General features: G+C 50.5%; 1 protein-coding gene across 1 annotated transcript in view; it reads right to left on the bottom strand.

The window, feature by feature from the left end:
- The window catches only part of PGAP1 (post-GPI attachment to proteins inositol deacylase 1), a 760,293-nt gene that overhangs the window by 502,463 nt on the left and 239,956 nt on the right, over positions 1–17,874 (bottom strand). Inside the window, exon 13 of the mRNA XM_085648756.1 lies at positions 1,773–1,850. Within this exon, the coding sequence (XP_085504882.1) occupies positions 1,773–1,850 (78 nt within the window). The remainder of the gene's footprint in view (positions 1–1,772; positions 1,851–17,874) is intronic.

Here is a 17,874-nt window from a genome sequence, read left to right as displayed (position 1 = left end):
AGCCCAAACGTTACAGGTCCAGCTGCTTAGATGCTGCCTTTAACACTTTCACACCCCAAGCAGTCGATATTTACAGAATCCCTTTAGTTGAGGTTATTGAATTCCACCACCTCAATTTCTAGTTCTATGCTGCTGCCCCTCCTCTCTGTTCTCACTTAAAAATTGATGATGGAGCTAGGCCAACATAACTAAAGTGAGCGTTATATGTCTAAATGGCATCAACACTAACATAAATTTCCTTTGCTTAAATGGCACTAAAAGAGAGATTATGAGAGTGAGTTGGACAATGGACAGGCATCTTCATTTTAACAATCAACGCTGAGGCCAGCTAATGTTCCTACAGGAAATGTTAAAGTCCTAGTAATTATTTTTTACCTAGATTTCATTTCAGTGCCTCAAATAAATGAAGCGAAAAAAACATTAACTTTCTATGCTTTTAAAGAAAGATACTTTTGTTTCTCCAAGCTACAACTAAGTAGAACTAATTAAAGGCATGGTTGAATTATAGGAAGAGTAAACACCAGCCTCTGGAAAAATAACTGAGAGAGCAATGCTGATCCTCATCCTAAAGAAGAGGGACCACGCAGCACTTGTCCTTCACTTGCTCCCAGTGGAAGCAAGAATCAAATTCAAAATACACTGTGCTATGTACAAGCCTTATTATAGCACAGGCTTGGTGTATCTACCGAAACCTGCACCACACATCAACCAGAACCCTCAGATCATCAACATGGCAAATAATCGTTCCGCCAACATTCAAATAATAGAAACACAGGCATCTATCTCAGAGTTCCAAAGCCCTGGAATTAATTATATGCTACACTATCAGCCTTGACAGAAATTTTGGTCCCTCTGGTGCAAAGCCAAGCCATATACTTAGTGACCAATCAGAGCAACAAACTGATGATCCAGACCATAGGCAATCAACGTTGACTATTAGACAATGCTGAAAAGATTAATCACAAAGCTGGTTGGTACCTGAGACTTTGGCACACAATAGAGTTCAATCACTGTAAGGGCACTGAGCAAAGAAATCAAAGAAGAACAAAAGGACAGCCAAGCTCATGTTATGACTGGATTTGAATTAGGCACAACAATCAAATTCCCCGACTACCCAACGTCACTACACTTGAGGCACATTTCTATTCCTCGTTCCAGAAGCGTCATGGTTTTCCCACATAAGTATGGCTAGAAGTATGTCAATATGTAAAAAATCACAGCTTTTACCAATACTTTGACCCACCGTTGATTTGTTGACCTCTATTTTAGTGTTCAACAGAATCAGAGGGTAACTCACCAACATTTCATAACACCCCTCATGAAAATAAAAATAGCATTTGGAACAGAACAATTCTTTACATTTGGTCACTAAATTGCTAATAAAAAAACCTTTCTATAGCATCGCAAATTGCTTTTATGTACCATAGCAGGGCCATGGTACCTGATGTTTAGGGTTCCCTGTTACAAACTCTTGAGTACAGGTACCTACACACCTATCTCTAAGACTACCTTTAAACCAAACCACTTGCTTAAGAAAGGGAACTTGACATGGCCATTTTTCTAATAGAAATACAGTATTGACCTTGAAAACAGTAATTGTCACCCACACAGACCAAGAAATTAACATTTGAAAATAGCCTTTCCAGACAAAGTATCACAAGGCTTCAATAATGAAATTCAATCCATGTTCACCTGCACAGTAGATATTCTATAGCTTTAGATGTTGTTTTGAATACGCATTTAAAGTCAATCAGTGAAAGGTAGGTTAGTACCTGGCTCCCATTTGTTGTGGGCACTTGTAATACAAAATGTGATAATGATGGGTAGTCCTGCAGTTTCAAAGTCGCAGTCTGAAAAGGAAAAACAACACTGGTTATTGACAAAAAAATAAATCGTCCCTTAAAAACACTGTGAGGCAAGAGGTCAAAGATAGAACATGAACACCCTATACTGACTTATTGTGTGAATGAACACAATGTTTCTGTTTTCATCAGATGACATACCTACCCAAGACCCACTAGTATTTCTGGTGTTGTTGCGCTGAATGTCCTGCAGTGAATGCTTTTATTACATTCCTCAATTGCATGCTTCTTTACTGTATTATTTTGAGCCGTACTACAATCTGCTGTACATGTTAAAATTGTTCAGCCCCTTGAGTTGCTACTATCAGACTGTTAATTGAAAATTATGTGAACCTCGAGGGTGCTGTACCTAGCAATGGTTCCTCACTGCTTTCCACCATTCAGAATCCTGACACCAGTACACTATAGTCTATTTTTTTTTCAAAAGGAATACACAGGGAATCTGAGAGCCAAAGATTCTTTCATGAAGGTAGTCAGTAAGATCTAAATGACTCTGCTTCTGTAATGGGCCACACACAAATGAATCACAGAGGAGGAGCTTAGCGCGCATCCAAGATGGTCGCGTGAGCTCAGGGCTCCCCGGACCCTCGCCACTCCTCGCAATTTATCCTGATGATATCCTGATTTCTTGGACGGGCTTTCGAAGGTGAACCTAGACTGAGTCCATAACTCTTTCCAGAATTTGAATCGGACTTGGGCGACCGAAACTACAGCACTTTGAACTTTTGAGGCCCACCTTGAGGCCGTGCCGGGGACTTGGTGATCAGTGGAGCCGGGACGTAGTTGAACAACAACGGCAGTGGGACCTCATCAGTGGCCGTATCCCCACTTTCGGTTTCGCTTTCGGTTTCTGGCATGGTCTGATTGAGGGTCTGTTTCGCTCGGCCGGGGACCAATCCAGCCTCCTTCTGGTGTCATCGCTGCCTCCTCATTACAGCGAACTGGGTCAAGTCGCGACTCTCTCCGGACCCCACGAGCCAGCTTCTTGGCCGGTCGGTGCCCGACCTGCCGGCGGCCATTTTCACTCGGCCTTGTGGGCCCCTCCGGGGTGCATCTTCCACCATGACGGGCAGGGGTGAACCCGAGAAGCGGAAGACTAAGACGTCTCTTCGTGGGGGACAGTTCCAGACAAATGTTATGGACCGCTATACTCAAGCCAAAGGATCCCCTGGGCTCTCCAGCAGTACCCCGGAGGACGCCAGAGAAGACCCTTCTGCCCCTGTTGACTTGTCTCTGCAGGACATTATGGGCGCCATCACCGGCATGAAGGAGACCATCGGCCAGCAGTATGAGGCCCTGGCTCGTAAAATTGACACGGTCGCCATCGATGTCACTCTAATCAGGGCTGACCTGTCTAAAACTAACGAGAAGGTGAAGTCATTGGATTTGAAGACTTCCAGCCTCACGGCCGATGTGTCGGAACTTCGAACAGACCTTGGCGCTCTGAAATCGGCCAACGACTTGATGTCCCATCGGCTGGAGGATTTTGAGAACAGGGCAAGACGCAACAACATCCGCGTCATAGGTGTTCCGGAGAATCCCAAGACTCGTTCTGTTGACCTCCTGGTCGAAGATCTAATCCTTACCCATCTTGCCCCTTCTGGACTCAGCAAGTTTTTCGCTGTGGAGCGTGCACATCGTGTCCCGGGCGGTAAGCCCAAGCCTGGCGCTCCCCCGAGGCCCATCATCGCTAAACTTTTTCATTTCAGGGACCGTGATGCGATTTTGCAGGCTTCGAGGGTGCACGGCCCGGTGAAATTTGAAAACTCCTCTGTCAATTTTTTCCGGGACTTCACTCAACTTGTTCAGAGACAGAGGATGGGCTTTCAGGGGGTTAAGCGACGTCTCCGGGACCTGGGCTTGAAGTATGCTATGCTTTTCCCTACCAGGCTTCGAGTGGAACATGAGGAACGGACCTTCTTTTTCGAACGACCGGACAATGTGAGTGACTGGTTGGATTCCCTGCCTGGTCGGGGCGATCGAACGGGCACCCTGGCGGTGCCGAGGGTGGTGAGCCTCCACAGAAGTGACCTTTCGGTCCCTAACCTTGATAATCGGACATTGCTCAGTTGGGTTCTACCTCTTTTGTATATTTTGTCTTATAGTAGTTCGTGTCTGGGTGGCGGGTGGAGACGAGCCTCTCTTCTCCTCCGGGGTCTTTTTGTAGAATGGGATTGTTAGGGCGACAGGCACACTGCATTTTGGGGTGGTTTTATAGTCTGCAGGGGTGCAGGGAGGAGGGAGGTGTAACGGGTTTTGGTTGGGGTGTTTGTGTTTTCTTTTCTCAAGGCAGCATATTGGTTCTTTCTTTGCTTCAGGTGTCCTGCTCTCTGTGGGGAGACTCCTGCTACTTTTGTGGGGATGGGGGGTAGTGGGTTGAGGTTGATATCTTGGAACGTCAATGCATTGGGGGATCGTATCAAACAGGGTGTTGTACTGCAATATTTGCGTCGTTTGACTCCTGATGTTGTACTCCTGCAGGAGACGCATTTGGTTGGCAATGTGTGTCATGCTATGAATAGGTGGGGATACCGAGTGGCTGCACACTCCGGGTTCACCACTGGTTGCAGAGGGGTTGGTATTCTTGTCCGGTCTTCCCTCCCACTAGAGATTGATAATGTTATCCTTGACGACAGAGGGCGTTATGCCGCCCTAACTGGTAGGTGGGAGGGTAAGACCCTTTCCTTAGTCACGATATATGTTCCCCCAGGCCTCCAGACCTCCACTTTCTCTGATGTTGGTTGGATGTTGCTGGAACTCCCCGATAGTCTTCTCCTCATGGGTGGGGACTTTAACTCTGTGCTATCCGGCGATCTGGATCGTCACCCCCCCAGGGCCCTTCCCGTTTCCCAATCATGGCTTGGTGGGTTTTTGGACACCTTTGGTCTGGTGGATTGCTGGAGGTTAATGCACCCGACGCAATGTCAATACACCTTCCACTCCGGGGCTCATGGGAGTCTCTCCAGGCTTGATTACTTCCTCATGCCCGCGGCCCAGTCCACCTACGTTGGGGAGGTTCGACACTTGGCCCGGGGCATTTCAGATCACTCCCCTGTGTGGCTGCTTTTCGATACGGGGACGCAAGCCGCGGGGCAGATCGCCCCTATTAACCCTTGGCATCTGCGCAACCCCAAGACTCGCGACAGCCTCATTAAGTCGCTCAACCACTACTTCCTGGAGAACGAGGGGTCTGTCTTGTCCTCAGTGTCCCTGTGGGAAGCCTTCCAAACTGTTATTCGTGGACAGGCCCTCTCTTTAATAGCTGAGACCAAGAAAGCTAGGAATGGGGAGGTCGTGAGGCTGGAGGCCGAAATACTGGAGTTGGAGGCTGAACTAGACTCAGGTGTCACCCAGGATAGGCTCCACGCCCTTAGCTTGAAACAGTTTGAATACAAATCCCTTGTTACTGATGCTGCCAAGACACTGTACAGGGAACAGCAAGGTAGACTGTATGATGTTGGGGATAAGGCGGGTAAACTGATTGCGTGGCTTGATAAGAAGGAGAGAGTGAACCGCGTGGTCCCTGTGCTTCAGAATTTTGACGGTGTGCGTGTGACTGACCCTGGCGAGATTGTGGAGTGTTTTGCTGACTATTTTCGTGTGGTCTACTCCCCGGTGTCCGAGAGAGATGAGGATGACTCTCGTTCCTTGTTGAGGGACATTGCGCTGCCTTGCCTGTCTGAAGAGGATCGAGAGTGCATGGAGGCATCGTTGTCAGCCGACGAAATTGCTACCGTGATTCGTTCCCTTCGTACTGGTAAGGCTATGGGCCCCAATGGATTGCCCATTGAATTGTACAAATTGTGCCCGGATAAAGTCGCACCGTTTCTCCGTGATATGTTTTTGGAGTCGCGTGAGCTTGGTTCCCTCCCTAGTGACCAGCGTCTGGCCACCATAGTTGTGATTCCTAAGGAGGGCAAGCCTCGTGATCGTTGTGCCTCATACAGGCCCATTTCCCTATTGAATGCTGAACCGAAGATTCTCGCCAAGGTCCTCGCTAATCGCTTGCTCGCTGTTATCTGTGACCTGAATCATCCGGATCAATCTGGTTTCATTCCGCACCGGAACACTGCTCTCAACCTGCGGCGTTTGCATGGCGTTCTCGCCAGGGCAGAGTTTCTTTCCGAGCCGGCCATCTTGGCTTCCTTGGACGCCACGATGGCCTTTGATACGATAGAATGGCCATACCTCTGGGCCACACTGGCGAAGTTCGGTTTCGGGGCGGGATTTATTAGTTTGGTGAGACTTTTATATACGGATCCGCTAGCTCAGGTTGTTGTCAATGGGAGGGTGTCCCAGCCCTTCGCTCTCGGGAGGGGTACTAGGCAGGGGTGTCCGTTGTCCCCCCTGCTCTTTGCTCTTGTTCTAGAACCGCCCGCAGCCTGGCTCCGATAGGAACCGTCGATAAAGGGCATTCAGTGGTACCCTGGCTTTGAGGACCGAGTCTCGTTGTACGCCGACAATATTCTTTTGTACCTCACCTCCCCGCGTGAATCCCTTAATGTCCTTTTTGACGTCCTCACTTCTTTCGGGAAAAACTCCGGGCTGATCATTAATTGGTCTAAATCTTGTGTGTATGTTATTTCCGGTGGCCTTCCCCCCTTGCCGAATAGGTTTCCCATTCAAATTTCGCAATCCGGTTTCAAGTACTTGGGGGTCTTCGTATCGTTGGACCCGGCGGTCCGCCATGAGCATAATCTCCTTCCTCCTCTCCGGCGATTGAAGTTGGATGTGGCTCGCTGGCGTAGGTTGCCGTTGTCGCCACTCGGTCGAGCGGCACTTTTTAAAATGATGTCCCTGCCCCGATTTCTCTACGCACTCCAGAACTCCTTTGATATTATTCCGGCGGCCTACTTCCGGGAGGTAGAGGGTTTACAGAGGAGACTTATTTGGGACGGTCGCGCTTGTATCGCTCTTGCAAAACTGACTCTCCCCTGGTATGACGGGGCATTGCGCTCCCGGACATCAGGAGGTACTATTGGGCGTCCCAGCTGTCCGCTATCAACCATGCTACGTATGCACCCGGTCCAAATCCAGCTTTCGAGATGGATAAATATCAGTTGCCTGGTGGCAACTTCAACAGAGCGCTCTATTCTCGGACGGCGGGGAGGAACCTAACGGGACCCACTAAGATTGCAGTATGTGTGTGGAAGGATGCCAATGTGGCCATGCGTTGGAATGATCGCCTGACACGAGCGACCCCCTTGTTTGCGTCGGACGGATTGGGATGCCTCTGGACAACGAAAGGTTTTGAGAACTGGGATATGATTGGCATTAGCAGAGTGGGTGATCTCTGGGTGAAAGGTGCGGTCAAATCCTTTGCGGTGCTTCAGAGTGAGTATGAGTTGAGTGAGAGAGAGTTCTTCAGGTACGCACAGGTTCGCCACGCTTTGCTGTCGGTCTTCAAGGCCGGTACCACGGTCCCCGCAGCTTCACCACTCGAGGACCGTATACTTGATGGTCATCTGCCCGATAGTACGATTTCTTTGATTTATAAGTAATTAATCAACAATCGGGCGGACCTCCTTGTGCATCTTCGGGAGGCCTGGGCCGGAGACGGATTGGAGTTGGACGACGAGGACTGGCACTCTGCACTGTCCTCCCCGAAAGAGGTCGCCATTCCTGCCCGTCTCCGTCTTGTCCAGCTTAAAATTCTTCACCGTGTTTATGTGACGGGTCCTCGTTTGGTTGTGATGAGTTTTTCTTCGGATGGGCTGTGTAAGCGCGGCTGTGGAATGAGCGCCACCTTCCTTCATATCCTTTGGGAGTGTCGCGAGGTTGCGGCTTATTGGCGCCGTGTGCATGCGGTAATGGAGTGTGTCACTGGGGTCGCTCTGTTGCCTGAGGCTCGTCGATATTTGCTGAATGTATGGGAGCCGAATGATTACAACGTTGCCCAGGCCCGGTGGGCGGCACTTGGGAACATGATTGCAAAGAGGGATATCGCGCAGCTTTGGGGTTCCCAACGGCCTCCCACCGTGTCAGTGTGGAAGGAGAACATGGACTGGTGCATGTTCAGAGAGAAGACGGTATATCTGGTTCGGGGCAAGCCCGGGCGTGGGGTAGAATTTGGGGTCAGTGGAACGCCTACCGAGGTAACATTTGTACGCCCCCTTTTGAAGATACTTCTGACATTTCTCTGTCCCCCTGATCCTGAGGTTCCCGGAATACTGTACTCTTTATGCTGATTGTTCTGACTTCCCCGCTGCCTCCCCCCCCCCCGGTCATCTTTTTTGACCTTCTGATTCTTAACCTGGTATGGTTGGCCCCCCCCATCGGCGCTTAACACCGTCTAGACTGTTTCTCGCCTTGAGTTTTGTTTTCTTGTTTCTTTGTTCGATCTTTTCTTTTAAAATGTAAAATATCTGTATCCTGCCTAACTTCTGAGTTGCCGAGAATAACTTTTGTAATCCTGCTGCGCCTCTGGGGATCAGTCGCTGCTTTGTGACGTCACGTAATTGGCATGCATATACTAGCGGCCGGCCCTGGTGGTTGTAGGCCCATGTTTGTACTGCTGGTTTTCTGCACAATAAAGATTTTAAAAAGAAAAAAAAAAAATGAATCACAGTTCCATTGTGGCATTTAAATCAGTTCACAAGGTCAAACAGAGGAATGTATTGGAAACAATTTAATTGCACCTGGATATAACTGATTTGCTAAAATGAAGGCATCAATATCTGTTTGCAAGCACAAGAAACAGCCAAAGACGGAAATGTGCTGACAGCTGTCACTCAGCGTGTGGAGAGGTTAAGAGGTTTCTTGACTCGCCATCTGTTTACATTATACACGAATGAGGAGGAGGCATCCTTTGCTGAGGGAAGCCTGAGCTTCATTGCAGGGTTTATTACATAAAAGGAAAAGACAGAAACTGCAGATCAGTGCTTTTGCACTTATAGATATTATCTACAAATCTGGTCTGCATTGACAAGGCACTGCTCTAGATTTCGACTTTAAATCATAGGAATACAATGCCAGATTAAATAATCTACTTTGGACACAGAAATACAACTTAATTTTTTAAGTATTTTCTGCCAGGTTGAAGGTCAGGATTTGTTTGATATTTCAAGCCAATGTAAAAATATCTTGATTGCTGGACTAATTAATTGCCTTTTTGTGGTTGTTATGTTCGTTAAAAATACAATCAAGTGGCACCCTGCGGAGCGGAGGTCCGTTGAGAGGCGGTGGCGGAGGTGAGGGCGCTGCAGTGCACTGGCCTGCTGGTGGGAGTGCCCGTTGTCTCCCGGCAATTGGGCCGGGGGTCTCCTGGCATGCAGTAAGAGCTTTCCCTGTGCGTTCAGGGAATCTCCGGTCATACACGGCAGCAGAGCAGACGGCGGAGCGGTGGGGGCATCTGCCCCGGAAGAGTGGAACACACACGACTGGCCCAGGGAAGGCGCCTGGCCTAGTAGCCGACTCTGAGACTCTGAGGCCATTTTCTGCATATTGCGCCAGAGACGCCTCCCGGCCCGGGACAACACATGATGTCTGCCCTGGACCGGCGGGGCTCTCATTGGAACTAGCAGGCGACGGAGGCGCTTGGATGCCGGCGGGAGACAGTGTGGAGGAATTCATCAGTGAGTGCGGGACACGTCTCCCCGGGGGCCTGCCGTGGTAGTGGCCGCCATTTTGCCTGGGATGATCAGGAGGACCCTGTGAGTAGCTGACGTGGGGTGAGGCGCGCGGCCATTGGGAGGTCCTGTGGGGTTTCCCGGGAGCAAGCACCCCCACTGTCCTGTATAGCGCTTCGCCCCCGGCGTGATTGGGACCATCGCCTTGGGCCCTGCTGGCCTCTATGGAACTGGCGGGGGGCGGGTGGGGAGTGTGAAGGCGCTGGCAACACAGGGGCTTTGAAGTGGCATCTTCCCTGACTGACCTGCAGCGGTGTGCCTGTAACGCGGACATACAAAGTGGGGGGAATGTGGAGGGTGGGGGCTGTTGCTGATGGCTTGCCCATCCGCGCCCCCTCTCTTGGATTCCACATCCTGCTGCACCATACGGCACATACGCTCTGCACCTGCCACGTCCCTGGGCTGATGTATTGAAGGTACTAGTGAGCGGACATTGGGGGGCCCCCCGACGACTGACGGTCCTGCCGCTGGTGCTTTCCCGGGGGGCCTTGGAGGGGCTGGCAACCTTGCGTATTCATCTGTTCGTGGGCTGCGGGGGGGGCAGCTGCAATGCACACCTAATCTTGCCCTGGGAGCGAGGACACGGGATACACACGCCCTTGGGCCCTTGCTGGACGATCCCCGCTGCGCCACCCCATCTATTTGGCCATTGTGGTTTCTGGATGCCCTGACCAGACAGCATCTTGACAGCGCACTGCGCACTGTACGGGGACATGCGACGAGCTAGAGGGGGCAACTGTGAGCTGTCAGCCTTGGGTGGAAACTGGCTGATGCATGTGGCCCCTGTCCCCTGAGATTATCGCCTCCCGCCTAAGCATTGGAACAGTTGCATACGACTCCACACTAATCTCAGGCTCTGACCTTCTTGGTCTCCACTGACCTGCGTGACAGTGCACCTCAAGCGAGAAGTGTTCTGACTCATCTTGTGCCCCACCACTGCCGCGAGGCAAGTACACTTGCCACCCAGGCACGCTCTCGTGCAACCCTACGATCACCCATTGGTTCCTACAGTTGGCACCGTTGAAGGACATACCTCATTAGAGGATGACATGCACCAGAATGGGAAAAGACATGCCGACGGCCCCCAACGGACAACCCTGTAGCCGCTATGTGGGGCAAGGTGGGCGCATCGGCCCCTACGGAGGTGGTTTCGCAGATGGGAGGGGCTTCACCTCCTGTCACGCAAGCTTTTATGGCCACATTAATGTCAGAGCTCAAATCTGAGATAGGCTCTCTACGCACTGAGGTCACTCCTGTGTCCAGGAGATTAGGAAGGAGGTCACAGACCTTGGAGAACGTGTAGACGGGTTGGAAAAGACTGTAGATGCTCGAACTGAGGACCAGGAACAACTCTGGCAGCGCCTGGCCACCCTGGAAGAGCAGCACATAGAGTTGCAACTGAAGCAGGAGGACCTGGAAAATCGGAGCCGCCGGAATAACCTACGCATCCGGGGGGTTAATCTCGGGGCGTGGGGGGGAAGGACATTATGACTTACGTGGCACAGCTTCTGCATGAGGTCTGGGGGGACGATGATGCATCTCCGCCGGCCCTGGACAGGGCTTACCGGGTCTCTGGCCCCACAGGGAAGCCGGGCGTCCTCCCAGACATCTTAACGAGGGTCCATTTCTTTATGGAAAAGGAGGCTATACTCAAGGCGGCGCGCGCCAAGCCGTATCTCGTCTATTGCGGCAACAAGATACAGATTTTTCAAGATCTCGCACCCAGCTCCTTACGAAGACTCCGAGATTTTAAACCCGTGACAGACAAATTGCGAAGCATGGACATCTCCTATCAGTGGGGCCACCCATTCGCCCTCATCTTTCAGTGAGACTCCAAGCTTCGGGTGATAAGGTCCTTTAAAGAACCAGCGCAACTACTTCGCCAATCCTCGACGCCGCCTGTTAGCCCCGCACGGCTCCCGCCTCTCACACGGACACCTGCCAAACCATCCTGGTCTTCTGTGCGCCGTTACGGACGTTCACCGCCTCTCGATCACTCAACCTTGCAAGCCAAGCATGATATCATACAACACATCAGGTCCTTGGAAGGGGAACAGGTGGCAGCAAGCTCACGATCTCCAACTCCTTGATGGCTTGACCCCTACATAAGCAACTGACTGCAAGTGCTGTTCTCGGAATGTGTCCCTGGCCTGTTAGGGCCGGTGATCACCCCAAGGTTTTGTTTGCACCCCAGCTCCCTACATGCAGTGTTGCTGGAGTTGGAGTTGGATCTCCCATCTGGACGACTTCGTGAGCAGCTGACGACCCACCCCCTGTCTGTTCTTGAGAGAGTGACATCTCTAGGATCACCTGGGCACTGTGGTGTAGGCTGACCAGTGATTGGAACAGAACACTGTGGCCCGGTTGGCCAATGTTGAGTACTTGTTCTTTGCCTATACATCTCTTTTCTTATCTGTCCTTCTTTTCCCACTTGTTTTCTTCCTCTGACTGCGGCGGAAGGGGAACCCCTACTCAACAGTGCCCTTCCTTAGACGGGAGCAGCAAGCCCCAGCTTGCTCCCTATGGTGGCATGATGGACTAATATGGGTCTGGATACAAATATGGCTGTTCCCTGCCCCTTAAAGATTATATCCCTTAATGGTAAGGGGCTTAATTCTCCCAACAAACGACAACAAACATGGCGTTATCTCTTACAACACAACCCTGACATTATTCTCCTTCAAGAAACCCACCTTTTAAAAGCAGATACTCCTCGCATGGCGCACCCTAAATATCCTCTCCAATTCTGGGCTACGGCACCCACTAAAACGGCCGGAGTGGCTATCCTTTGCAGAGCTGGTATCAGACAGGGGGAATCCAGGGTATTCCGTAGCTCGGATGGCCGCTTCATCAGGGTAGGGGTACGGATTGGACAACACTTCTTCACACTGTGTAATGTGTATGCACCTAACCAGATGCAGGACTCCTACCTCCGGACGACGTTGCGGGAACATGTGCCAAGGATGGTTCTTCGCTGATCTTTGGGGGTTGGGGTGGGGGGGGAAGCCTTTAACTTGGCGTGGGACCCTAAGAAGGACCGTAGTGAAGCCTCCTCGCACGGGACGGGGGCTATGTCCTCTGCACTCCGGAGACAAATAGCAAACCTCGGTCTGCTGGACTCCTGGTGCTACCATTCCCCTGAGGTGCGGGATTATTCATATTATTCACACGTCCATCATTCGTACTCGTGCATTGACTACATTTTTATCTCTCACGCCCTGATAAAGGATACGTTGGCGGTATCTAGGTCTGCCATATCGCTCTCCGATCATGCCCATGTTGAACTTTTCCTGCAGGATCCGGCCGCTTGCCCCACCCATACTCCGCGGTGGAGTCTGCAGCCGCACGTCCTGCGGGATCCAGTAGATGTGGAGAGCATACGGACTGCCATCGACTCTTACTTCGCGAGTAACGTTATCCCTGAAACACCCTTCCCTGTAGTGTGGGATGCCTTTAAGGCTACAATCCGCGGTCACATCACATCTCTGTTGATTGCACGGGCGCGTTAGGCCCGTCTTTTGGAGGATAATCTCACCGACGGTATTAAAAACTTGGAAAGGCAGGATCAGGAACATCCCACGCTCGTATGTAAGCGACGGCTCATGAATTTCAGGGCACAACTCCGCTCCCTCTGGACCAATAAGGCTGAGAGAACCTTGTTAGCGCTCAAACAACTGTATTTTGAGGGTGGGGGGGGGGGGGGACAAGGTGGGCAGACTGTTGGCGAAACACCTTCGAGCGCGCACTGCAAAAGCCCACATAGCCAACATCCAGCTCCCTGCCGGGGAGAGGGCCACCACAGAAAGGGCCAAGCGCGAGGCTTTCCAGGTCTATTATTCAGCCCTCTACACAGCAGATGAGCCGTCCCACGACCAGATCAGTGATATTCTGGGTCAATGCCCCTGGACTCCACTGCACCCCTATCACACCAAACAACTAGGGGAACCCCTCACTACGGAGGAGCTGGCAGCAGCGCTGAAGGACCTTCCCCTTGGGAAATCGCCGGGACCGGACGGCCTTCCGTTGGTCTTTTATCGCCTGTTTCTGGTGCAGCTTCAACCTCACCTTCTGCAGTTGTACAACTCTTTTTCCGACACGGAAGGGCCAACACCCTCCATGGGCATGGCCAAAATAGCCCTTATCCCCAAGCCGGGGAAAGACCCAACGTTGTGCGCATCCCATCGCCCTATAGGTCTGTTAAATGCGGACCTAAAAATTTACGCTAAAATGCTGGCAAAACGCCTGGACCCCCACATGCCTGGCCTTGTAGAGCCGGACCAGGTCGGCTTCATTCGAGGCCGGCAAGGAGCAGACAATGTACGTAGAATTGCACACCTTGTGGGGAAGGCACAGCACTGGAAGATACCAGCGTGCCTTTTATCGCTCGACGCGGATTAGGCGTTCGACCGGGTGGATTGGTCATTCCTCCGGGCAGTGCTGCAGAAAATAAGACTGGGCCGACACATGATAGCCATGATCATGGCCCCCTATCTCTCTCCGCAGGCCAGGGTACAGGTCAACGGACAGCTTACGGACCCTTTCCCCATTTACAGAGGTACACAGCAGAGCTGCCCCCTGTCCCCTCTGCTGTTTGCCCTTGTGGTAGAGCCTCTAGCAGTGTTGATTAGGCAAGCAGCGGACGTACATGGTCTTTCCCTTGGGGGGGGCGGCAGAATAAGGTGGCGCTTTTTGCGGATGACCTCATCCTTACACTGTCACGGCCACATGTATCTTTCCCAGCGCTCCACTCCCTATTGCAGTCCTTTGAGCGGGCGTCAGGCCTCAAAATTAATCACGGAAAGTCTTAGGCTTTGAATCTTACAATTCCCGAAGAAGAGATACCAGTTCTTAAAACACTCGCTCGCTATCAGTGGGCCACTAATCATATTCGATATCTAGGACTTCTGCTGACTCCCTCCCTAGACACGTGGACCCAAATAAATTGGCGGGAGTGCAGAAAGACAGTCTTGGAGGATCTGAGGGGATGGAAATCTCGGACTCTTTCCTGGCTGGGTCGCCTCCATGCTATAAAAATGTCGATACTTCCAAAGGTACTGTATTTGTTTCAATGTCTTCCCACCCCTATTCCGCAGCATCAGATTCAGAGCCTTCAACGGGATATCACAAGCTTCATATGGGGCGGGCATAGACCACGCTTCTCCCATAAAATCCTCATGCTCTGGAGGGACAGAGGAGGATTGGCATGCCCCAACCTTCTGGAGTACTACTGAGCCGCCCATCTCCGCGTTGTCTCGGAGTGGACAGCGATTGAGAGTGAAAAGATCTGGTTCCATATGGATAGGACGGTAACAGGGCGAACCATTTGGGATCTTGCTTGGCTACACCGGGCTGCGCGCTCTCGCAGCGCCTATATTGCAGTGCCCACAAAGACAGTGCTGGATATATGGGACAAAGTGGCCAAGGTACTCACAACCTTCCCCTCCCCCCACACTCCCATTGCGGGCAACCAGCTCATTCCCCGGACTTTAACTCCCAGGCATTTTCAAAATGGCTGGAAGGTGGGTGCAGAACGATCAGTAATCTCTACGAAGGGGGCACGTTCAAAATGTTTACTCATTGCAGAGAGGAGTTCCAACTTCCGGCAGAAGCAGGGTTCCAATATGCACAGCTGCGACACTGGTTATCCTCGATAGAGATGCAGCAGGCGGCCACTCGTCCGTTCACCCCCTTTGAACGATTGGTTCGTTCCTTTGATGAATCAAAGGGCCTTATTTCCCGGACGTACCAGATTTTGCAGCACCACCCGCTAGTAACCACTCATCCGTATCATCGCCAATGGCAGTTGACGTCAACCACTGAAATCACGCCTGTGGCGAGACATCCCAAAGGTTTATCGCAGTATATCACAAAGAGAAACAGCACACAAGATCATGACGCAGTGGTACTACACGCCCTCTCGATTGCATAAAATGTTCCCTGCAACCTCTCCATTGTGCTGGAGATGTTCCAATGCGTCTGGAGACTTCATTCACATTTGGTGGGCATGTCCTCTTCTGACCCTGCTCTGGAAGGAAGTTCTTAGCCACATAAAGGAGGTGCTAGGCCTCCCTCTGCCTGAATCCACAGCCATGGTCCTTTTGGGTCTTAAGCCCAACAACTTATTAGCACTTTCCCGCAGCGATTGGTACATAGCCCTTCACATGCTTGGTGCTACTAAGCAACTCATAGCGTTATATTGGAAGAAAGCTGAAACTCTCCCAATTGCTGCCTGGTTTGTGCGCTTATGGCATGTAGTGACTATGGAACTTTTCACAGCACGACTGCAGTCTCGAGACACTCGCTTAACCACAATCTGGAAGCCACTTGTCACATATCTTTGCAAAGTAGAACATGCACGCTACCTCCCCACGAAACTTATGGCCTTACGCCTATTTGAAGATGCGTTGATCCCGGCTGATCCGAACAGATTACTTACACAATCACACTAACCCTGCCCACAATCCCACATGATATATATTCAGACTCCTGGTCTAGCTAGCATATAGCATTGATTCTTCTGGCTTCCCCCCCCGTTCGCCCGCATGCCCCCCTGCATTGTTGCTGCTGCATAGCCTCTCTGACGCAGGGGCTCTCCTTCCTCCCCTTCTCTTTCTAGACATTTCTATGTCCACTTATCACTACAGTCTTTCTGTAGGCTTCTTGCCTACACTCTCTGCTCCCCTCTCTGCTATGGTACTATGTTTGTTTTTTAAGGGTTGTAGGCAACATGCTGTGTCTTAAATGTTCCATTAAGCCTCCCCGAATCCCCTCGAGGCTCTCTAGAACTACGCGGCCGGCCCTATGTAGGGTTGTGGGCCTGACGCTGTGTACACTTAGACCCTTCAGTTGTTCTTTCTATAGAAAATTAAAACAGATTTACACAACAACAACAAAATACAATAAAAAAACATTCACCAAAGGAAGGCACAGTTTTAATCAAACTGTAAAATATTTTACATTATTAAGGCTAACCTAGCGTGGTAAAGAATCATTTAGGAACATTCTATACTTCTGAAAAGGATGCAGTCAAACAAGAACTACTGTCACGTAACAAATTCAGCTTGCCCTGCTGGAAAAATTAAACCTCCAAAAAGCATTTTTTTCTAGAAGTACGGTACCCAGCGCTTGTGCAGAATGCTCTAGGCTACTATGCTATGATTGCCATCATAGTAAAATATTAGCCCATGTATTTTTATAAGTACCCCTCTACCTGTCTAGATGTGTTGGGGCTGCTAACAGAACAACAGCATTATTTTGAGGCGTTAATAACAGGCTTCCTTGACCAACTAAAGTTGACAACTATTTACACCATGGTGGACCTGGGAGTAGTATACCATTTGGTTTGCATCAGACATGGAAATGATTGAACGACAGCCTTCCATACATCCTGTGAATTATTTGTTTACATGGCTAGGCTTTTCAGATCATGCAGCACTCCAGCTACCTCCCAATTTTTTGTTATCGATTTGCTTCATGAATACCTCCATAGAGTCGTACTGGTGCACACAGATGATATTCTGATGTATTTGAAAGCTGAGAAACCACCACATACACAAGGCTTCCATGACATTGTCATCTCTGAGAAAATAGCATGGTCTGGTAAGCTAAGCAAATGTGAATTCCACATTGATGAAGTGGAGTTTCTTGGGTTTACTATCCCAGTCTCAGACTTACAAATGGGAAAACAAAAAGGTACAAGCGGAGGACGAATGGGCCAGAAGGGAGTAGTTGAAATAAATTTTGTTGAAAAAAGATTTCCACTCCGAGAAAAACAGCAGGAAAAGAAAATGAATGTTTAGATCCGACATTTTGGAGAAACGGAAAAAGAGGAAGCGATTTCACCAATTCCTAAGGGTTCTTATATATATTCCTGGAATTACTTGTGGGAAGCGTGCAATTCAGAGTGAAGTGCGGTGGCACCACTTGGTACTAGTGACTTGTTAGTGCAGCCAGTGGTGGCCGGTAATTAGAGCAGAAGGGTGGGCAGGCAGGCCACACCCACATACGCTCACCCATCTGCATGCTCACTCACACTTGCATGCATTCATAAGCTTGCAAACATACACCCACCATTCACAAGCACACATGCACACACACATGCACACCCATGTACCCAGCACGCCCTCACAAATACACCTAGGTTCATGCATACATACATACATACATATATACACACACAACAAACATTTAAAAAAAAATGGCCAGCTGCAGCGGTTTTCTCGGGTGGGAAGCCTCCGAGATTGGGACGGCTTCCTCATCCCATACCTTGGGTCGGTCAGTGAGAGGAGGTGGCAGTCCCTTACTCGTTACAGAGTGGGGTGGGGTCAGTGAGACTGCTGACCCCATCCCACTCTGTGACGAGGTGTCACTGATTGACACTCAGC

The sequence above is a fragment of the Triturus cristatus genome, chromosome 3_2 (assembly GCF_964204655.1).
Source record: "Triturus cristatus chromosome 3_2, aTriCri1.1, whole genome shotgun sequence".
Taxonomy (NCBI): Eukaryota; Metazoa; Chordata; class Amphibia; order Caudata; family Salamandridae; genus Triturus; species Triturus cristatus.
The sequence above is the reverse complement of the archived record's forward strand: the minus strand, read 5'-3'. Positions and strand labels throughout refer to the sequence as shown.